The 24,311-nt window shown below is 45.4% G+C and overlaps 1 protein-coding gene across 1 annotated transcript in view; it reads left to right on the forward strand.

Annotated features, from left to right (window-relative positions):
- GMCL1 (germ cell-less 1, spermatogenesis associated) overlaps positions 1-24,311 on the forward strand; it is a 114,224-nt gene that overhangs the window by 52,995 nt on the left and 36,918 nt on the right. Inside the window, exons 3-7 of the mRNA XM_044279288.1 lie at positions 2,108-2,231; positions 5,999-6,095; positions 11,050-11,147; positions 15,573-15,685; positions 22,708-22,773. Coding sequence (XP_044135223.1) covers positions 2,108-2,231; positions 5,999-6,095; positions 11,050-11,147; positions 15,573-15,685; positions 22,708-22,773 — 498 coding nt within the window. The remainder of the gene's footprint in view (positions 1-2,107; positions 2,232-5,998; positions 6,096-11,049; positions 11,148-15,572; positions 15,686-22,707; positions 22,774-24,311) is intronic.

The following is a 24,311-nucleotide window of genomic DNA, read 5'->3' on the forward strand; positions in this document are numbered from 1 at the left end:
AGCTATTGAGTCAGAACCAAAGCCAAGTTCGGTCTCCAGTTTTATAGTGGTTTTCCACTTTAATAACTTCGGTAATTGATTTTTAAACGAAGTCAGGCGCGACTTCGCAAATAACTAACTTTAGCTCATCGGAGCCCATACTTTCTAATACTGTTACGGAGAAGAGTCTCCATACAGTATTAATCCAACGTTTTGAATAAAGCGACTTCGGATGCTTCTTTGCTCATCTCTAGTCATCAGTTTCTGATCAGTGGGGGTCCAACACCCGGACCCCCGCTGATCAGCTGTTTAGAGAGCTGAGACCTTCTCACAGCTGAGCAAGCACAGTGCCGTACATTGTATTGCATCTGTGCTTGGTATCGCGCTCAGCCTCATTTACTTATATGGGGCTGAGCTGTTCCTAGGCAGCGTGACTGATGAACGTGTCACGGGCCTAGGAAAAGCTGAGAGAAGGCCTCAGTTCTGTTGGACCCCCACCGATCAGATGCTCAGTCATCAGTATAAAAATCTCGGAAAATCCCTTTAAGTAATGTCATAGCCAGACCCTTTTTTCTGATATTTGCGGACTTTATACTGACAGGGAGTGTTCCACAGGATTGGCGCATAGCAAATGTGGTGCCAATATTCAAAAAGGGTCCAAAAACAGAGGCCAAAAACTATAGGCCGGTAAATTTAACATCTGTTGTGGGTAAACTGTTTGAAGGTTTTCTGAGAAATGCTATCTTAGAGCATCTTAACGGAAAAAGCAAATAACGCCATATCAGCATGGCTTCATGAGGGATCGGTCATGCCAAACTAATTTAATCAGTTTCTATGAGGAGGTAAGTTCTAGACTTGACAGCGGCGAATCAATAGATGTCGTGTATCTGGACTTCTCCAAAGCATTTCACACTGTACTAGGGATCGACCGGTTTTTTTTTTAGAGCCGATAATTTGTGAACTTTCAGGCAGATAGCTGATAATTTATACCGATATTCTGGGAATTTTTTTTGTAAATCTTTCTTTTTCATTTATACTTAATATTATTATTATTATTTTTTTTTACTAACTTTTAGCCCCCTTAGGGACTAGAACCCTTGTCCTATTCGCCCTGATAGGTCTCTATCAGGGGGAATAGGAGCTCACACTGTCCCTGCTGCTCTGTGCTTTGTGCACACAGCAGCATGGAGCTTACTATGACAGCCAGGGCTTCAATAGCGTCCTGGCTGCCATGGTAACCGATCGGAGCCCCAGGATTACACTGCTGGGGCTCTGATCGGAGGAGCAGGGGGGGGGGGGGCGCACTGCGCCACCAATGTTTTTAATACTGGGGAATGGGGGTGCACTGCGCCACCAACGATTAATACTGGGGGGCTTGGGGGGGGGGGGGCACTGCACCTCCAATGTCTAATACTGGGCTCCTTCATATACAGGAGGCGGGAGCTGGCTGCAGAATCACATAGCCGGCTCCTGACCTCTATGAGCGGTAGCTGCGGTCCGCGGCACCTGAGGGGTTAACTACCGCAGATCGCAGCTACCGCTCATAGAGGTCGGGAGCCGGCTATGTGATTCTGCAGCTCCCGCCTCCTGTTCAATTTGAAATTAGAATGAATGAGAGATTTCTCTTCATTGGTGGCGCAGTGGCCACAGCCCCTCCCCTCCTCTTGCCCCCCCCTCATTGGTGGCAGCAGCAGCACAGGGGGAGGGAGACACTGCTTCCTTCTCCCCTGTGCTGCAGAGGGAACACGGAGAGCGCTGACATCAGCGCGATCTGTGTTCCCAATACGTTATTGGAATATCGGCAAAATAGATGCCGATAGCGGTCAAAATCCTGAATATCGGCCGATAATATCGGTAAAACCGATAATCGGTCGATCCCTACACTGTACCACATAAAAGGTTAGTATATAAAATGAGAATGCTCGGACTGGGAGAAAACGTCTGTATGTGGGTAAGTATAAGGAATTTGTCCCCTAAAATGAGGAAAATGTGGCTTTATGTGGATTAACTTGCAGGATAACAGGCTGACCTGGATGGACATAACACGACTATGTTACATGGTATGGCAGTGTGAACTGGGTGGCATTATTGTATAGTCTACTGATGAAATGCTGATTTGATATTGTAGGAAAAAGCTGAAAAGTACTTCCAAGTATATCTACCAGACCCTCTTCCTCAATGGAGAGAACAGTGACATAAAGATCTGCGCACTTGGTAAAGAATGGAACCTCCACAAAATCTACCTCTGTCAGGTAAGTGTTATGTTTCCGGTCTACCACTGATGTGCTCCAAAGAATAACGGCAGATCAGTGCTCTACGGTACACCCGAATCTGATACCGGGCATGTTTTTATCATGTCAAAAGTAAAAGGGAAACAAAAGAAAGGGGTATGTGACTATGAAGTAAAATATCATTCTTAAAGGGAGCATGTCAGGAACTTCACAGGTAAACCAGGCTCAATTTTCGGTAGGGCTAGCTAAGCTGAAGGTAATGATACCTTTCACTTAGCGAGCCGTTGCTTCTGTCTGGAGAAAAAGTAATTTTAATCAATATGCAAATGATCACTTAAGTGCACTGAGGTTGTGCCCAAGCCTTTCTGTGCACCCTTGCTCCTCCTACTTTCTCAGTGAGCCACTCCCTAACCAGAACAGGTTCCTGCATAGTCCGCCCTCCTGGCCCTATCAATCAAGAAGGTGACGGAGGGGCTGGTAGAGCAAGCAGGAGGAGCAAATGTGATCAGAGTAGCTTGGCCCGCCCTCGGTGCACTTTATTGCTCATATGCATTAGAAGTCCCTTTTTTTTTTTGGGTCGGATCTATAATTGAAAGGTATCGTTAAATTCTTCAGAGCTAGGCCTACCAGAACATTGTGTTTGGTTTATCAGTGAATTTCCTGGTAACAGGCTCATATTACGTTTTGGTCCGCATCAGAGCCACAGTTTTGGTACGGAGTGCACATGGCTGGTGCCCGTATATTGCAGACCCTCTGTTTGTGGTCCGCAATACAAGCACGGGGCACAAACACACTCGTGTTCATGACCCCTTATGGTAATTACCTGTTCTTGGGGCTTTATGGTCCCTTTACACGGTGCGACGATCTAGCAGATTTTTTAAAAGAAAGCGTTCCTTTCCGATAATCTGTTGATCGCTAGCGGAGGAGACTGCTGAATTTACATGCAGTGATCTACTCCTTAGCATGGGGAGGAGCGATCGCTAATGCAATTGCTCTACCCCCTACTGTCTTATTTACACAGCACGATCTGCTACTGGGAAACGACGATCTTTTGTGCTTCGTTTTGCTCGTTCATCTGGTAATCGGTGGTGCATTACACTGCCAGATCATCGCTAACGTGCGCTACTAGCAATGCTGGTTAACGATCATCTGTTCAATTGGCGGCCCGTGTAAAGGCCCCTGTAGCTTAGTCTTGCTATGTGGGGTTTTGACCATATAGCACATGAAGACCACGTGTGCAGGTAAATTTGTGAAGTGGGGAAAAAATTTTTTTTGTCTTTTTCTTTTCTCAGTTTAGACTGACCGAAAGATAACTTTACTTAAATGGTTGAACAAATTTATATTGTTGGGGGCCTTGTGTTAATAAATGTTTTAACTGTTTAATTATACCTCAGGAACAGGGAAAGCCTTAGGGCTCATGCACATGAACATATGTATTTTGTGGTCCGCAAAAAAACGGATCTGCAAAAAATGCGGATAACGTGCATTCCGTATTTTACGGAGCAGCTGGCCCCTAATATAACAGTACTATCCTTGTCCGTAATGCGGACAATAATAGGACACGTTCTATTTTTATTTTTGCGGAATAGAAATACGGAATGCACACGGAGTAACTTCCATTTTTCTTTTGCGGACCTGTTGAAATGAATCCGCGTATGGTCCGCAAAAAAAAACTGAACGGACACCGAATTTTTTTTTTTTTTGTGTGCATGAGGCCTTATGGTGGTTTTCAAGCCAAAGGCGGGGTAAATGCTTTCTATAGACAGTGATTGTGTCTCGCTCACCAGTGATCGGTCTGAGCTCGGGTCGTTCTAGCAGATAAGAGCACTGGGGGAAGGTGCATTTCTGACCTCGTTAAAGCCAAGCATCTTGCTATAACGCTGGGTTCAGACCTGAGCATTCGCGATAGAGCGATCTGTATGCGCGATTGTGCGGGTGTTTGCAATCGCGCATTCAGAGACAATCGAACGCCCATTGTCGCGCGTTCCCGCTGAAGTCTATGGACGGGAACGCGCGACAAGACGCCCCAAAGAAGCTCATGTACTTCTTGGGGCGTCGGGCGTTTTACAGCGCGATCGAACGCGCTGTAAAACGCTCAGGTGTGAACCCAGCCTAAAACAGGACCCAAATGGGTTTCTAGTCATGATCTAGCCTGAATTAGAGTTGGTTGAAGGGCGAGTTGCATGTACAAAAAAATGCTGTGTGTAGTATTTTTCGTCCTGCCGAAAGCTGGCATAAATGCCGGATCAGAGTGCCAACGTTCACAACGTAGCTGTTTAAAGGGAATTTTATGGTGTTCTATAAAAACATAAGCCAGTGACACGTCTCCTTAGCAAAGTGCTGGGGTCATTTTCTTTAATTGATCTAGCCGGTTTGCCAAAATGTGGTATTGAACAGCTCCAGCACATGCCAATGAGTCCTCATATTTGAGCTCCTGGCTCTCCCCACCCACCTGCTGCTGATTCATATGGAGAGAAAAAACTGTCAAGCAGAGACAGCTGGGTGAGGAGAGCAGGGGGATCTGTTTTCTATTGTGTCAGAGAAAACGGATCCGTCCCCATTGACTTACATTGTGTGTCAGGACGGATCCGTTTGCCACCGCATCGTCAGGCGGACACCGAAACGCTGCAGGCAGCCTCCAGAGCGGAATAGTGACTGATCGGAGGCAAACTGAGGCGTTCTGAGTGGATCCTTATCCATTCAGAATGCATTAGGGCCAAACTGATCCGTTTTGGACCGCGTGTGAGAGCCCTGAACGGATCTCACAAATAGAAAGCCAAAACGCCAGTGTGAAAGTAGCCTAACACTGTTTTCCAGTTCTGCATGGTGCCGTACATATTTTACTTACAGGAATTCAGAAAATTTCAGAAATTGCATTCCAATAGATGTGGGATAAGTTCCGTCTGAGTAACCTGCTTACTTCCATGCTGGTAAGAAAAGGCCTGATACCAGTTCACTACAGCACAACTACACTGAAGACAAGATGAGTTATAACTGCTGGGGGGAAACGTGTTACTGGTCCTTGAAGGGTTATTCAGAGATTTTATTAATATTTATGACCTAGTTCATAAATAAATGATATTCTGCAGTAGTGGTGCCATTGTATATTGGACGGAGCCGCAGTTATCAGCTCTGTCAACTACACAATGGACGGAGCTATGTACTTCCGGCCCCGGATCTACTACAGACCTCAGCGGTGCTGTTTTGGGCTGTCCTGAGGATAGGCTATCAGTATGAAAGTCCTGGGGTCACTATTGGGGTTTACAATTCACTTACAGCGACGGTTGTCCCATGATGATTTGTGCAGACCCTTCAGTCATTCTCCCCTTGTCCCTGCCGCTGGGTTCTGTGGGGGTCCCAGATCTCCCTGCATCAACATTCTGGTTTGACGCATGGCACATGACTGCTTCAACATGTGACCCAGTGATTGATGCAGGGTGACCTGGGACCTGCAGGGCTGGCGACGCGGCAGGGATCAGGTGAATATGATCGCCACTGCAGGTCCAGCCATGCTGTTAAAAAAAAAAAAATAATCCTAAGGAGAACAACCCCTAAAAGGCGCCTGAACTGTGTACTAGTCATGTTTATTTGAGACGTACATTCCAAATCTGCAATAAAAAAGGGACATTTTAATGCGGGTTTTTCCAAATTGAATGCGACTGTTGGAGGCTAAAAAAGAAGGCAGAAGCGGAGCACTGGCGACCTCTGCTGGTCAGCCAGTGTAAGAGGCCCTGAAACCCGTCTGTTTCCTAATGTTGACTTTTATTGTCTTCCTTTGTTGCTTGCAGTCTGGATACTTCTCCAGTATGTTCTGTGGTTCCTGGAAAGAGTCCAACATGAATGTGATAGAGCTGGAGATACCCGACCACAATATTGATGCAGAAGGTAACTTCCCGTATGCTCCTGTCAGATTCCATCGTGACTTATCCTGCAAGTGAGGAAAGTTTTTTTTCTTTCTTTATATGATGTTTCCTGGCTCACTGTCTGACTGTGTAAGGAGATGAGGCTGCACACCTTGCCTCAATACGCAGAAGGTTATTATACAAAGGGGCTGAATTATAGACAATACCCCCATAGCGTCCTGGTTAGTATGGCATAACCAGTATAACAGAAACCGGATGGCCCCGCTGACTTCACATACGCTACAGCTGAGACCGAAACACCCGGTTTGTTATAATTTTTGCTCATTATGCCATACTAACCTGGACACTATGTGGATACTGTCTACCTCTGAAAGTGATGTCAATATAATTCAGTTCCTTTGCGCGGACTGTGGGGGGGGGGGGTGGGCGCGCAGGCGGACTGTGGGGCCCTGCTATTTCACTTTTCACTGAGACAGTCAATAAAACAAACAAAAAAAAAGCCACATGTATAATATCTATGCGGGTACAATGCTGGGTAAAGATTGGGACTGTCAATCAGGGCAAAGGGGGATTTGCATGTGAGACCCGGAGCACTTACACAATGTACGGACACACAGGTGCATCTGTAATGGGCTCATGTAGAACTGACAGGAGACGTGTGTCTCGGTACATAATTGTATCCCCTCTGAAGTAACTAACTGACAGTACTAATTGGGCAATGTTAGTATGCAGGAACACCCCGCCCCACCAATTGGTAACACCCAGTTGTACATTTATTCATTAATTCCTAGGAGGAATAACAGAGGAACAACACAATGTAAAGTTATTATTTCATGAGGAATACAAACCTTTAGACATGTCAGGAGAAGCCAGCAGGCCTTGTAAGGAGCCTGTCTAGTTTTGATATTCAGGATGTGACGATTTCCGTTCACAGAAAAACAGTAAAAAAATTAAAAATATCCAGTGAGCTGCAGTTAGAGCTGATCATTACATTTATCAGTATCCCTGTTTTATGTGTAAATGACCCACTTGGTGCAGCAAAGGTCGTGCCGTTGCACCCGGAGGCTCTGCTTCCCACCTTGTATTCCGCACCCCCACTGCCAATACTGACAGGCCAGGCAACGAAAACATATTCACGCCATTATGTTTTCACGGCCTGGCCTGTCAGTCTTACCAGCACGGGGTTGGGGGACATGGCATAGGTGATGGGGGGAGGGGGGGCTTCTGGGTGCAATTACACTACCCTCGTTGCACCAAGGTGCTCATTTACATAGTATAAAACAGTGATTTTCTACAGAGTGCGGCCTCCTAAAGAGATGGGATCAACAGCATTATATTCTGCTGATGTGCACATCTCATGTCAGCTAGATTAATGGTGATACGTTTGACGAAAGATGCTCTGTAAAGACAGACCTCTGCCAAGTTCCTGTCCGCCATCTTGGTGGTATAGGGCACGCGACTGGTTATACTTTTAGTGTAAGATGTAGAGCCGGATGTGATTCCTGCAGCAGGCAGTAGATGGCAGCAGTGCTGCACTGACCACACATTTCCCTGCATTCAGAAGCTGCTTGGAGTAGAAGAAATGGTTAAGTCGGATTTGTACTTTTCGCCCCAGGAAATGTTTGATGTAAAGCTGGCTTTTACTGGAAAATAATTTTTATATATTTTCTTAAAGGGGTTTTCCGAGAATTTTCATATTGATGGCCTGTCGTCAGGATAGGTAATTTAGTATCCGATCGGTGGGGGTTTCGGGAGTGGATTAGCTGTTCGACGAAGCCACGGTGCTCCGTGAGCACCGAGGCCTCTTCCTAGGCCAGTGATGTCACCGTAGATCAGTCATGTGACCCAGCCGCAGCTCAGTCCCATTCAGGTGACTGCAATGCTAAATACGGCGCTGTGCTTGGTGAGCTGTAATGATAACTCAGCGCTCTGCCTCCCCAGTCTGATATTGTTGACCTATCCTCAGGATATCAAATTCCTGGAAGATCCCTTTAGCTGTTTCAGTGAGATGTGAAAAAAAAAAAAAAAAAACTTGACCTCGGCTCCCCTGAGCCAAATAGTGATTTATGATACAGTCAGTTCCTATCTGATCACGGCTCTCATGTTGTGTACTGACATAAGGATGCAAGTACAGTACAATAGATCTGTGAGCACGGTCGTGTGAATCGGCCCCTAAGACTGGCCGATAATTGCTAACGAGCGTTCACGTGAATGCTGGTTAGCGATGATCTGACAGTGTAATACTGCCGCGATTGCCCGATGAACGAATAAGCACCCGTTCATCGGGCAATTCTGATTAAACCTTTATATGAACTTTTAATATGATGTCCCTAATAAAACTATTTCTAATATACTTTATTAATCAATTTAGTATTTTTATAACACTTTTACTTCCCTAAAGCGCATTATTCCCTGTGCGCTTAAATCTTTTTAGTTTAGTTCTCTGTACACCTCTGGCATTTTTTTTATAAATGGGGCTGCAGTGCAGTGAGTACGGGCAGGAACGCATATTGCTGCTCCTGTCTGTGCTCCCCAGAGGATTACTAACCCCTGGCATAGCACATGGGTACCCTGTACCCATGTACCATGCCGGGACTATCTGAGCAGAGTGGCTCCTGCTTCTCCACTAAGCTAAAAGTCCTGCATGTCAGCTCTCTTAGCTTAGCGGAGCAGACAGAAGCAGGAGCCCGCTCCGCTCAGCTAATCCTGCCATAGTACATGGGTACAGGGTACCCATGTGCTATGCCAGGAGTTAGTAAACCTCAGGAGGCACAGGCAGGAGCAGCAATATGCGCTCCTGCCCGTACTCGCTGCACTGCAGCCCCATTGATAAAATGTGTACAGTCGTGGCCAAAAGTTTTGAGAATGACACAAATATTAGTTTTCACAAAGTTTGCTGCTAAACTGCTTTTAGATCTTTGTTTCAGTTGTTTCTGTGATGTAGTGAAATATAATTACACGCACTTCATTCGTTTCAAAGGCTTTTATCGACAATTACATTACATTTATGCAAAGATTTAGTATTTGCAGTGTTTGCCCTTCTTTTTCAGGACCTCTGCAATTCGACTGGGCATGCTCTCAATCCACTTCTGGGCCAATTCCTGACTGATAGCAACCCATTCTTTCATAATCACTTCTTGGAGTTTGTCAGAATTAGTGGGTTTTTGGTTGTTCACCCGCCTCCTGAGGATTGACCACAAGTTCTCAATGGGATTAAGATCTGGGGAGTTTCCAGGCCATGGACCCAAAATGTCAACGTTTTGGTCCCCGAGCCACCCTTATGGCACTGTGCTCCATCGTGCTGGAAAATGCATTGTTCTTCACCAAACTGTTGTTGGATTGTTGGAAGAAGTTGCTGTTGGAGGGTGTTTTGGTACCATTCTTTATTCATGGCTGTGTTTTTGGGCAAAATTGTGAGTGAGCCCACTCCCTTGGATGAGAAGCAACCCCACACATGAATGGTCTCAGGATGCTTTACTGTTGGCATGACACAGGACTGATGGTAGCGCTCACCTTTTCTTCTCCGGACAAGCCTTTTTCCTGATGTGCTCGTCAACATTCTCACCTGAGTTAACAAGACGATTACTGAAATGATCTCAGCAGGTCCTTTAATGACAGCAATGAAATGCAGTGGAAAGTTTTTTGGGATTAAGTTAATTTTCATGGCAAAGAAGGACTATGCAATTCATCTGATCACTCTTCATAACATTCTGGAGTATATGCAAATTGCTATTATAAAAACTTAAAGGGAACCTGTCACCAGGATTTTGTGCATAGAGCTGGGGACATGGGCTGCTAGATGGCCACTAGCACATCTGCAATACCCAGGTCCCAGAGCTCTCTGCGCTTTTATTGTGTTAAAAAACCGTTTTGATTGATATGCAAATGACCTGATATGAGTCCTGTAGCCGGAGATGAGTCAAGCGGAAAGGAGCCCAGCACCGCCCCGCGTCCTCCGAATCTCCTCCTTGCTGGCTGACGTCACAGAGCTGGAGCGCCGAAATCTCGCGATGCGCGAGCTAGCGCATGCGTAGTTCGTTCCCTGTGCTGATGCCAGTACAGGGAATGAACATGATGCTGACACTGCGCATGCGCTAGCTCGTGCATCGTGAGATTTCGGCGCTCCAGCTCTGTGACGTCAGCCAGCAAGGAGGAGATTCGGAGGACACGGGGCGGTGCTGGGCTCCTTTCCGCTTGACTCATCTCCGGCTACAGGACTCATATCAGGTCATTTCCATATCGATCAAAACAGTTTTTTAACACAATATAAAAGCACACAGAGCTATGGGACCTGGGTACTGCAGATGTGCTAGTGGCCATCTAGCAGCCCATGTCCCCAGCTCTATGCGCAAAATCATGGTGACAGGTTCCCTTTAAGCAGCAACTTTTCCAATTTCCAATATTTATGTAATTCTCAAAACTTTTGGCCACGACTATACTCTGTACGCCGCTGAGCAGTCAGTGGTGTACAGAGAACTGAGTTTTAAGCGCACGGGGAATGGTGAGCTTTGGGGAAGTAAAAGTTTTATAAAAATTGGTAAATATATTAGAAATAGTTTTATTAGGGACATCATATTAAAAGTTCATACAAAGGTTTAGTTACTCTTTAATAATCATAGTTTTCCGGCTGTCTAATAGCGATCTGCCGCTGGCAAACAACTAGACAGCATGTGGAGGTGTGATGGCACAGTGATCGCTCCTCCCTGTGCTGCAGAGGAGATTGCTGCATGTAATAGCAGCAGTCTCCTCCACTAGCTAGCTAGCTAGCAAGCAAGCAATTGCCTGGAGAGAATGTTTCCCTCCCGACAATTGCTTGCTGGTATGCTAGTCTAATACAGGCTTTGCTCACATGCACCGAACATGCCTGGATAATCCCGCTCGGCCAATCCCAGGCTGAGGCAGGTCTTCCCTAATGTGCGAGCTTATTGTATGTCGTGTCAATATGGGCCATTACCTAACGCACTTTCATCTTACAGCTCTGCAGGTGACGTTTGGCTCGCTATACAGGGATGATGTCTTGCTGAAACCCAGCCGTGTCATAGCCATTTTAGCAGCTGCGTGCATGCTCCAACTGGTATGTGTTCTGGTCCTCTGTCTTAAAGGGGTTGTCCCACCATTACATGTCATATTCATTTTATAGGTCATATAAAAGTAGCATATTTGCCATTTACTTTCATTGTGTGGCGCCACCTGGTGTTCAGAAGTTCTGGTGGATCCACTTGCTGAGTCTCTCTCTTCCAAAGCCATTTAAGAGACGGGACAGAGGATTACTAATACTACTAGCTGCTCTGCGGTGCGGACAGGACAGAGGAGTACTAATACTACTAGCTGCTCTGCGGTGCACACAGGACAGAGGAGTACTAATACTACTAGCTGCTCTGCGGTGCACACAGGACAGAGGAGTACTAATACTACTAGCTGCTCTGCCGTGCGGACAGGACAGAGGATTACTAATACTACTAGCTGCTCTGCGGTGCACACAGGACAGAGGATTACTAATACTATTAGCTGCTCTGCGGTGCACACAGGACAGAGGATTACTAATACTACTAGCTGCTCTGTGGACAGGACAGGAGTACTAATACTACTAGCTGCTCTGCGGTGCACACAGGACAGAGGAGTACTAATACTACTAGCTGCTCTGCTGTGCGGACAGGACAGAGGATTACTAATACTACTAGCTGCTCTGCGGTGCACACAGGACAGAGGATTACTAATACTACTAGCTGCTCTGTGGACAGGACAGGAGTACTAATACTACTAGCTGCTCTGCGGTGCACACAGGACAGAGGAGTACTAATACTACTAGCTGCTCTGCTGTGCGGACAGGACAGAGGATTACTAATACTACTAGCTGCTCTGTGATGCACACAGGACAGAGGATTACTAATACTACTAGCTGCTCTGTGATGCACACAGGACAGAGGAGTACTAATACTACTAGCTGCTCTGCTGTGCGGACAGGACAGAGGATTACTAATACTACTAGCTGCTCTGTGGACAGGACAGGAGTACTAATACTACTAGCTGCTCTGCGGTGCACACACGACAGAGGAGTACTAATACTACTAGCTGCTCTGCTGTGCGGACAGGACAGAGGATTACTAATACTACTAGCTGCTCTGTGATGCACACAGGACAGAGGATTACTAATACTACTAGCTGCTCTGTGATGCACACAGGACAGAGGATTACTAATACTACTAGCTGCTCTGTGATGCACACAGGACAGAGGAGTACTAATACTACTAGCTGCTCTGCGGTGCACACAGGACAGAGGATTACTAATACTACTAGCTGCTCTGCTGTGCGGACAGGACAGAGGATTACTAATACTACTAGCTGCTCTGTGATGCACACAGGACAGAGGATTACTAATACTACTAGCTGCTCTGTGATGCACACAGGACAGAGGAGTACTAATACTACTAGCTGCTCTGCGGTGCACACAGGACAGAGGAGTACTAATACTACTAGCTGCTCTGCTGTGCGGACAGGACAGAGGATTACTAATACTACTAGCTGCTCTGTGATGCACACAGGACAGAGGATTACTAATACTACTAGCTGCTCTGTGATGCACACAGGACAGAGGATTACTAATACTACTAGCTGCTCTGTGATGCACACAGGACAGAGGATTACTAATACTACTAGCTGCTCTGTGATGCACACAGGACAGAGGATTACTAATACTACTAGCTGCTCTGCTGTGCGGACAGGACAGAGGATTACTAATACTACTATCTGCAGTGTGGACAGGACAGAGGATTACTAATACTACTAGCTGCTCTGTGATGCACACAGGTCAGAGGATTACTAATACTACTAGCTGCCCTGCGGTGCACACAGGACAGAGGATTACTAATACTACTAGCTGCTCTGCGGACAGGACAGAGGATTACTAATACTACTAGCTGCTCTGCGGACAGGACAGAGGAGTACTAATACTACTAGCTGCTCTGCGGACAGGACAGAGGATTACTAATACTACTAGCTGCTCTGCGGTGCACACAGGACAGAGGATTACTATTACTACTAGTGGCTATGCTATGTGGACAGGACAGAGGATTACTATTACTACTAGCTGCCCTGCGGTGCACACAGGACAGAGGATTACTATTACTACTGGCTGCTCTGCAGAGAAGAGGCGGTCACTGTGCAGAGACCTGACTGAAGAGAGCGAATGAGCATGCACGTCTGCAAGTACTTAGCTTAGTAGATGGACATGCAATACTGAACACTAGGTGGCGCCATACAATGTAAGTAGAGTATAACTTCTCACTGGATCATTTTTAGCAGCATTTAAATGGAAAATATACTTTGTTTTTCTTACCTACAAAATAAATATATAATGGCAAGATAACCTCTCTAATAGCATATATAAGAATACTCTCTGTGGACTATTTTTGTGGTTGTCATGTCTATAAACCAGCAACATAATGTCTGACTAGCAATATCCCATCATATGTCGACAACAGGATAATAATAGGTATATTTCTGTTAGATGTTACACAGGATAGGGGATGTCTAAGATTAATGGTGCTTCAGCTGCAAGGATTTCCACCATTCACAAGAACGGGGACCCTGTACCCCTGAAATGAATAGAGCAGCCGGTCGGGTATGTGCACCGCTGTTCCACTGGTTCTCTATGGGACTGCTGGAGATGGCACATTACAGTGCATGGAGATGAGTGGAGCAGCGCTGTGCCTGCGTGACTGGCTCTGTTCATTAAAGGGGTATTCCAGTGAGATGAAATGTACAGTAATATGAATCACCAGAGAACTTGCCTGTGTGTCACTATGTAAACCTTTTGCCTCCGGAGCTTGCAATCTAGTAGAAATCTGGAAGAGAAGTGGTGCCTTCAGGAGTCTTCTCCTGCTTGAGCTGATTCACTAGAAGGGTTTTGGCTTGTCTGGAGGAGATGTACTTGGCCGGACTTGATCTCCATAATGCATTCAGTTACAGATTCCAGATAAATTAGTAAGAAGTGCCCAGTTATAGCATGCAGGGATGAGGCTTGTGTATGCAGTACGGAGTCTCCCCCTAGGATGCCTATTACAAGAAAGGAGCGTTTCACAGGCGGCATATAGGAGCCCTGGGGGCGCAGGCTGCCTGCATGTCATGAAACGCGCACGGCATGAAACGAGACCCAAACCTGTAATGAAGTAAATTGCCAGCTGTTCCTGGAAGCTTTGTGCCGTGTTTTATACTGGTGTCCATTTCTGTATGTTCTTTTGAAGATTTCCATTTCCATCATTTTTGGGTTTATCACGATTAGCCTATAAATGAATATTCTTACACCCTTTTTTTTTTATTTATTTTTTTTATATAAATATATATGATCACCTGGATCTATTTTGTAAGTCACTCGGTGTATACTAGTTCCTGTCCAGAGTAGAGAGGCTGACCGCACCTCCCCTAAGCTATCCCAGTAGTGTGGCTGGTCGGGGCCCTTTACACGGGTCGACAATTGAACAGATTGATGGTAATGATTGTTACTAGTAATGCCTGTTAGCGATGATCTTGTGGTGTAAATGCACCATCGATTACTCAATGAACGAGCAAAATGCCTGTTCATCAGGTAATTGGATTTTTTGTGCAGCACAAAAGATCATCATTTCCCGGTGGCAGATTGAACTGTGTAATCGCGTAATCTGCTGCTGGGAAATTACGACCGTATGGGGAAGAGCAATGGAATTGGCGATCGTTCCTCCCCATAATCTGAAGGAGATCGGCGCATGTAAATGCAGCGGTCTCGTCCACTAGCGATCAGATTGTTGGGACGGAACACTTCCTTCCTGACAATCTGCTTGGACATCGTCCCGTGTAAAGGACGATGATAAGGATTATCATCCTTGATAAGGATTACTTTGCAGATAAGCACTTCTGTGCAGCAGAGTCAGAAAGTGAGATTCCTGTGCTCTCCGGTTGGCAACTTTCTTTTATTTTTTTTTTATTTTTTTTTATAAGTTGTGTTCCATTAATAATGGCCGTACATGTATAAAGAGTCGGCCAACAGCCATTCCTCCTGACATTGGTAATCCACCTGGACCTGTTACTTCTAAGGCTACTTTAACACTAGCGTTTTCAATTCCGCTATTGAGTTCCGTCATAGGATCTCAATAGCGGATGAAAGCGCTTCCATTTTGTCCTCATTCATCAGCTTTTTTTCTGTCCGTGATGTGGTGCAGAGCATCCGTTTTCTATTGTCAGAGAAAACGGATCCGTCCCCATTTATTTACATTGTGTGTCAGGACGGATCCGTTTTCTCTGACACAATAGAAAACTGATCCGTCCCCCATTGACTTTCAATGGTGTTCATGACTGATCCGTCATGGCTATAGAAGACGTAATACAACCGGATCTGTTCATGACGGATGCATGCAGTTGTGTTATTGTAATGGAAGCGTTTTTGCAGATTCATGACGGATCCTCAAAAAGCGGTAGTGTGAAAGTAGCCTAATGGTGAATGTTATCTTTGTTCTTTCTTTTTAAGGACGGTTTAATTCAGCAATGTGGCGAGACCATGAAAGAGACCATCAGCGTTCAGACGGTCTGCAGCTATTCCTCAGCAGCTGGTGTCTACGGGTTAGACTCTGTGAAGAAAAAGTGAGTTGTTCAGCATATAGATTTTTTTGCTTAATATAATATGTAGTTTACAATTAAAGGGGCTCTTCAGGAGTATAAAATGTCCCCTCATGTGCCGGGCACCCCACTTGGAATATACTCTCCCTCGGCGCCGCTCCTGGTCTCTGCACCTCCGCTGCTGCTTCTCCCTGCACACGGATGAAAACATACAGTGTCGGTGGGGACCGAGGGCGAGTATATTCCAAGTGGGGTGCCTGGCACATGAGGGGACATTTTATGCTCTTGGAGAACCCCTTTATTTAAAGTGGTTGTTTCACTTCAGCAAACAGCATTCATTATGCAGAGTAAGTTAATACAAGCCACTTACTAGTGTATTGTGAGTGTCCATATTGCTTCCCTTGCTGGCTCTCTCATGGCCGGGACTGAGGGATCGCACATAGGCTGGTGCCATTTCCTATAGTGTGCAAGCACGAACACCACTGCTGGATTGCAGGGTGGTCGTAACCATGAATACGAGCAGTGCATAATATGATGGAAAAATGAATCCAGCCAGCAAAGGAAGTAATATGGACACTCACAATAAATTAGTAAGTGGCTTGTATTAACTTCCTCTGCATAATAAATGCTGTTTGCTGAAGTGACACAACCCCTTTAAGGCTGCTCGATGGGGGAATAACTGTTACCACAGGTGACTGCCACTACCCAGCTTCTGGTGGCCCTGCTGGACCGGAAATGACTTGATTCCGTGACTACTGCAGACACTGATTGTTGTTTCCTAGACTGGACAGCCCCTTTAATGCAGTATGCCATACCCTGTGAATTTATGGAATGTAAGATGTGACTGCTTCTTTAAAACTTTGATGTGTTCTCTACAATAGCTTACCATTGACATTAAGCAATGGGAAAGAGCAGCAGTGTTATCCAACCAAATTACCAAAAGTAAAGAAGCTCTTAAAAAGGGTTGTGCCAGGTTTTAAATTTATCCTCTATCTGTAGGTAGAGGATTATGATGTGACGCCTGCGGCCCCCTCTAATAACTAGGGTGGGGGACACGTTCCCCTGAATGATTGGACAGGCAGTTCACACATGACCGCTGCTTCTTCATTCAGCTCTATGGGAGTTCCAGCGATAACTGAGCACTGTACTCCAAAATCTCCAGGAGTCCCATAGGCAATGAATGGAGCAGAAGTGGTCATGTGCAACCGGTCGCAGCATCCATTTAGGGGAACTGGACCCCCATTCTTGTGAGTGGTGTGGCCCCCACCAGTAAGCTAGTTATCCTCTATGACTAGGGATAACTTTAGAAGTTGGCACAACCCCTTTAAGAGCTCCTTTACTTTTGGCAGTAGCAGCTTATACTGCGTGCCAATCATGACAGGCATGTAATGTTAATATTGGAACCCTGGACCCCATGACTGGGAATAAACACCAGGCTATGGGATAGAGCACTAGTTTATCATCATCTTATTGAAATCCTATACCATAAGTATTTTATTTTAATTCCTTATCGTTTATCTGTCCTTGTGGTTGCTGGTGTCACAGCAGACATAACTAGTGGCTGTAACATGTGCCCTAAAAAGAAAACATTCCAGCGCCATTTGATCCATTTTTTTTAAAACTGATTTTGGACTCTCATGACCCGTTTCTACCATGTCAATCACTCTGGTTTCCATCCTGTATTTCAAGTATATAACTCCTCCCACAAGTTATTTACATAGACACTCCCCTATCACTGCTCCTAACAACGCCCTGCTTGTTTATAGCTCCTCCCACCAGCTAGTTACATGGACACTCCCCTATCACTGACACGCCCATGGACAAAACATGACAGGGTCATGTGACCACAGCCCAGAACAGGAGATAGGAGCAGTAAAGGTAACAGAAGCGCATTACAAAATTACAGCTATCTCCATAAATGATTTATTTTAAAAGATGTTGATCCATACAACAAAAATCCCTTTAAGTCTATGAGGTCAGGCTAATGAATGGGACTGTTTTATTCTTAAAATCCCTAAACACCTATCTGTTCTGACAGCTGAGGCTTTGTTACAATGTTGGAATCTAAGCCTGGTTTCAGCAACCTTCAGAACTCCGGTAGTGTGGAAACCACAACTCCCACCGTGCACCAATTTTCTCCATTGTTCAGTGAACTCCCATACAGGAAAGATGCTGGGGGTTGTTCTGTCACAACAGCTGGAGTGTCGAAGTGTTACTGACCCCGATGTAGGCAATCAAGTCTGTACTGCGGTCTTGTGGCGCCGGCCTGTAACGATATATAGTAACCCCCCCCACCCAGAGAGATTTTTCCTATTGACGGCCCCGGCTCAGTGAAGATTATCTAGACTGGATAGACATTGTGGCAGGCCCTCAGCTGTGAGGAGCATTTGGTCTGTACACCTTTTTAGCCTCTGGACATAAACAAGAGTCATTGATGGAAGTGATGAGGAATTGCCTTTTTTTTTTTTTTTTTCTCCACAATACAGAGATGGCGCTTTTATTTAGTAGACGAGACATGCCCTTAAAGGGGTATTCAGCTAGAAAAAGTTAATTGCAATGTGCCCAGTCTGCTGCTGTTCTCTACTTCCTGGTCCAGTGATTGGCTGCAGCTGTCACATGCCCCTGTGTTGGCACGTCATCTCTGGGCCAGGGAACGGAGATTGGACAGCATCTGTATAGGAGGGGCTGGGGATCCCTGAGGGGAGTACAACACCCCTTTACATGGGATCCTTCTGTTTCCAGTCACAAAGGTACGCTAATAAGATGTGACTATTGCAATGGGCGCTGGGGCCATCATACTATGCATGCTGTCTGTTCCCAGGATATTATAACCTGTTACATGCACCCCTAAGGGGTCATCCTTCTAGTCCATGCAGTCTGCTGGCCTCCTGCAGCCTGAGGTTGACAGTTCTCTAGGATTTTGGGCTGGACTTAAACATCCAGGTTTTTCTATGCAGTTTTTGCACACTGCATCAAAAGAAAATCTTAGGCCGGGGCTCTACCTACTGTAGACATGGGTGGGGTGATTTATCGCTGAGATGTCGTTGTCCATAGAAATACATTGAGCACCTTCAAAATCTCTAAATGCTGGAATTTCAGAGCGGTGTTAACCCTTTAATGCAGAGCATTTTTTTGTCACTTTATCCCCCCCCCCCCCCCCCAAAAAAAAAAACCTGAAAAAAGTGATCAAAAAGTCATTATGTTCCCCAAAAAAGTACTAATACAAACTACAGCTCAGCCTGAAAAAAGCAATCCATCAGACTGCTCTGTACATGAAAATATAGAAAGTTATGAGTGTCCGAAAAAATAAAAATATTCTACGTTTTTTTTTTTTTTTTTTTAAACGGTGGTAAAAAAGATAAATAACAACTACATAAATTTGGTATTGCTGTAATCATACTGACCCGTAGAATAAGGATGGCTTGTCAGTTTTAGTATACAGCGAAATAATTTTATTTTCTTCAATTTCACCTCACAAATAATTTTTTGCCCATTTTCTTCCAATACAAGAAATGGTGCCATAAAAAAATAAATAAAAATAAATTGTCCCACATAAAGTAAGCCCTTATATGGCTATGTAAATGGAAAGTAAAAATGTTATGGCTCTTGGAAGACAGAGAGGGAAAATGAAAATGGAATAAAAATCTGTCTCGTCTTTTAAAGGAGTTATGTCATAATGGATGTAAAAAAAAAAAAAAAATGAAAATCAGACATTATATAGTACATGACAATCTCTTTCTAACAAAGCCAGAAGCAGCCCTGTACCTCACATGGATCCAGAGATCTCCCAATCATTACTCCAATTGTGGCAACTAAGGGGCGTGTCCTTCTTCAGGTTGTGTGACCTTTCTGTTATGGCTCTTGCCTTGTAACTCCTTGTTGTGCAACCACCTCAGTGAAGTCTATGAAAAAAAAATAAGGGAATATAAGCCTACAGCAGGTGGTGCTATACAGATGTTTTATTGAAAAGCTCACTGGCTATGGCCCAATTTTTTATTGTATACAATGACAAAAGTATTTTGTGTGGCAAAGTCTAGTTATAGCTCTAGCCTTTGGCTACTTGCACATTGCATTATTGTCGATCGGTATTTGTAAGCTCAACCACAGAAGAGGCACACATCTTTCCATGATGCTTTCTCTGTAGGTTCCAGTTCTGGTTTTGGCTTACAAATACTGACTCAAGTACTGACCATGTGAAAGTGGCCTTTCCTCATTTTGGATTAGTTCTCTTACTGCTTAGGACAGGGAAAAGAATATAATGAAAAAACACCAAGACACCTTTGGACAATAAGCCCCAAACAATATTGCAATAGAGGCAAATTTGAGGACAAAGAAACTTGGTGATTAGAAAAAAAAAAAGGCATACCCTGAATGGTGTCGATCTCTCAGCCACTTCCTGACCCAATGCCGTTTTGCCAGTAACCTGGCTTCTGTCCTCATATTTGCCTCTATTGCAATGTTGTTTGGGGCTTATTGTCCAGAGGTGTCTTGGTGTTTTTTCATTATATTCTTTTCCCTGTCTTTTGGTGTGCTGACCTCTCAGCCCCCTCTCGGGTCCTGTTCCTCATCCTTGCCGCATCGCACAGACCTGTCACTTACCAGTAGAAGGAGCGCCGGCCGGCCACAGACAGCACATGTAAGTATAAGCTAAGTAACCATGGCAGCCAGGACTGCAGTAGCGTCCTGGCTGCCATGGTAACTGATCGGAGCCCCAGCGATTAAACTGGGACTCCGATTGGGGGGGGGGGGGGTGGTTGTTAACCTGTTAGCCACTGCCACCAATGCTTTTAAGCTTTTAATAGGGGGGGGGGGGGGGGGGCGCTCTGGCCACCAATGCTTTTAATACTGGGGAGGGAGGAAGGGGGGGCCGCACTGGCCACCAATGCTTTTAATACTGGGGAGGGGGGGGGGGGGGGTCGCACTGGCCACCAATGCTTTTAATACTGGGAAGGGAGGGGGGCCGCACTGGCCACCAATGCTTTTAATACTGGGGAGGGAGGAAGGGGGGTGGCCGCACTGGCCACCAATGATTTTAATACTGGGGAGGGGGGGGGGGGGGCCGCACTGGCCACCAATGCTTTTAATACTGGGAAAGGAAGGGGGGGGGGGGGGCGCGTGCGGATCACAGCCCCCTGTAAGAGATCGGGTGCTGCCAGGCAGCAGGGGGCAGTTATGTATACAGTTCTTAGTATATTCTAACTTGAAGCGTCTCTGTGTTAGAATATACTGTCGGATCTGAGTTTTCACGATCTAACTCAAATCCGATTGTATATTCTAACATAGAGGCGTTCCCATGGTGATGGGGACGCTTCAAGTTAAAATATACCATCGGATTGGAGAAAACTCCGATCCGATGGTATATTAATAGGGACTCCTAACTTTACATTGAAAGTCAATGGGGGAAGGATCTGTTTACAATTGCACCAATATTGTGTCAATGTAAATGGATCCGTCCCCATTGACTTACATTGTAAGTCAGGACGGATTTGTTCGGCTCCGCACCGCCAGGCGGACACCAGAACACTGCAAGCAGTGTTATAAGGGAAAATAATAATAATGATCAGGTCTCCATCCCGATCGTCTCCTAGCAACCGTGCGTGAAAATCGCACCTCATCCGCACTTGCTTATGGATGGTTGCGATTTTCACGCAGCCCCATTCACTTCTATGGGGCCTGCGTTGCATAAAAAAAGCACAAAATAGAGCTTGCTGCGATTTTCACGCAACGCACAAGTGATGCGTGAAAATCACCGCTCATGTGCACAGCCCCATAGAAATGAATGTGTCCGGATTCAGTGCGGGTGCAATGCGTTCACCTCACGCATCGCATCCACGCGGAAAACTCGCCCGTGTGAAAGAGACCTAAGTCTGTACATTTTCGGCAACAAGAATCCCACATTGTCCTGGGGAGAAAAGGTGGAATTTCTTGCTCTATAATAAGAACCTTGTACTGGAGACACCGCATCATTTATCATCATTGTTTGCACCTTTTTTTGGGTCTAATTTTGAGTAATTTTCGTCAGTATTTTTTTTTTTGTCTCATTTAGTCTTAGTTTCGCGCCTGTTGTTGGTCAGTAATCTGTGGGGCTGTGCAACAATTTTATTAAAGTAGGAGCATCGGCGGTTAGACGCGCGCCTTTTTACAAACCTAAACCTGTATGTAGCTGCAACTTTTTATAATTATATGGGACCTTTTATCTAATATGTGACTTTTTAAACTCTAATCTGAGACTTTTCCGTCGCACTTTTGCACCTAATTTGTGAGCCGTGTAGTCTAATTGCACACGAATACAAAGACCCGTTGCCTAATTCATGACCTGCCATGCGACTCGTTATAAATACTGTGCAAAATGGCGACGGGCTAATCCACTATGCTGGTCTAATCGCACTCTAAAAAAAAAACAGGGTGTTACTTTGTCACCCGCACATAATCTAATGTGCCAACCACGGCGAGCATCGCCTCTTCACTTCTCCGGCCTCGGCAGTGATTGACAGGGCAGCCTGTTGAGCCTTCACCGGCCCAGAGGATGCTTAGTGGTAATCTCCTCGTCTTGGAGACACTAAGGCTGGGTTCACACCTGAGCGTTTTACAGCGCGTTCCTACGCGCTGTAAAACGCTCAACAAGGAGAAACCAATGATTCCCTATGGGAATGGTTCACACTTGGGCGTTTTACAGCGCGTACGATCGCGCTGTAAAACGCCCGACGCTCCAAAAAGTACATGAGCGACTTTTGGTGCGTTTGTGGCCATAGGACACTGTAGTGAATCACACAAACGCGCGTTTACTATTACAAAAACGCGCATAAAAATGCGCGTCAAAAACGCGCGTGAAACGCGCGTTTGCGCAACGCTCAAGTGTGAACCCAGCCTAAGTGTTAGTCTTTGTTCCTCTGTGCCGGCTCTCCAGTGTCCCAGCTATTTTCAGCCGGGTCTGTTGGTCATTATTGTTTCCCGCACATGGCATTGTGTCAGTGAGCCACATGCTGCAGTCTGGTCATTGTTTTACATCAGCGGCTGCCGCACTCACATGTGTTCTCTTCTTCCAGGTGCCTTGAATGGCTTCTAAATAATTTAATGACCCATCAAAGTGTCGATCTGTTCAAGGAACTAAGGTACGTGGTAAACTTTCAGGGTAGGTATGATGTCCAGAAGCGAGATCTGCATGCTGATCATTGCTAATTGCCAGACTGCATTGTGTACGGGCAGCGTAACGACCACATTTCTCTACATGAGGATGAAGACATTGCATTTTTTGTAACATTTACCGTTATTTTATTATGCCAGCTGGTAATTCTGCGTATCCCAAATTAGAAAGGCCCATCTATAGACTCCACTGTGCTGTGGTGGGTGATACCATGTGTACTGCCTCATAAAAGGAACCGATTCTCCTTGTGGAGATCCAGCTATAGTAGGGTGCCAGTACGGCAGTGATCCGCAATCTTCAGCACTATAGCTGCTGTGAAAGTACAACTCTCAGAATGCACACCGCTGTTCCTGTAACTTTAACGGAAGTGAAAGGAGGATTCTGGGAGTTGTAGTTTCAGAAGAGCTGGAGTGCTGCAGGTTGCTGGGTATTCATCCCCAGAAAGGATGGAAGCAGACGCTGTAGTGCATCCTGTAGGTGGCACCTCTCTCCGGCAGTTTAGGGAGACCATACACACTGCAGTAGGGAACTGCTCGGCAGATACTGTTCTGGGGACATTGCTTCTTGTCTGCACCGTCTACAGATGGCTTCCTGTGAATTGTCTATGTCTTGTTTCAAGGCAGGGTGGACGTGCCTAAGGCTCAAGAAAATAGCGCACAATATAGGGTAGTACGTCCTAACTCTTAGATGGGACAGAATGAATTACTTGGTGATTAGAGGCTCACCTTTTCAAGTTGTGCTAAGATGGGCCCAACTCTACTGTAGTCGTTGCCAGATGAAGAAATGGTTGCCTTCGGGTGTGCGGCTGCAGGATATGGTTCCAGTGTAGAAGGGTGTCCAGTCCCTCTTCACTGGCCGTAGAGTAAATAATAGAAGAAATTCTGCTTTTTGGCGCACCAAAACCCGCTCAAGGCAAAATTGGGTTTCAAACTTCTTTTTATTCCAATAAAATAGGCTTGCAATAAAAACAACCCGTTTCTGACAATTAAGATCCCCTCAAGTAACAAATAAATAAATGAGTATACACAAAAAGTACATAGGTACTGATGTCAAGGTTTTATTAAAATCAATCCAAATAAACTTATTCTCATGTTTTTATATACTGAAATATTGATTTTCAGGGCTATTATTGTATATTCTATAGGACCTTTGTAGTAGGCAAAGGACCTTAATCATGTGATCGCATCGTCGGGTCACGTGTCTTATGTTGGGACACGTGATTGTTGTTATGGGAGGTAATTCAGCCAGGAGATTGGTAGAGTGGGTGGGACGGGCTTAGGGAAGGCCCGTGATGTAAGAGAACTCCTGGCATATCGTGGTGTTATGTGATGTTTCTAATTTAATGGTAGGAGAAGGGGGTATGGGAGGAGCTATGGTGGAGTGTCTAAGCTCAGGTTGTATTGCCATGGCAACTATAGACACTTGCAAAACTTTTCAAAATGAAGAGTCTAAACCCATATGGCCTGAATGAGGCCTTTGAAATTAATCTATAGACCGCATACGCTC

Source organism: Bufo gargarizans, chromosome 2 (genome assembly GCF_014858855.1).
Source record: "Bufo gargarizans isolate SCDJY-AF-19 chromosome 2, ASM1485885v1, whole genome shotgun sequence".
NCBI classification, from domain to species: domain Eukaryota; kingdom Metazoa; phylum Chordata; class Amphibia; order Anura; family Bufonidae; genus Bufo; species Bufo gargarizans.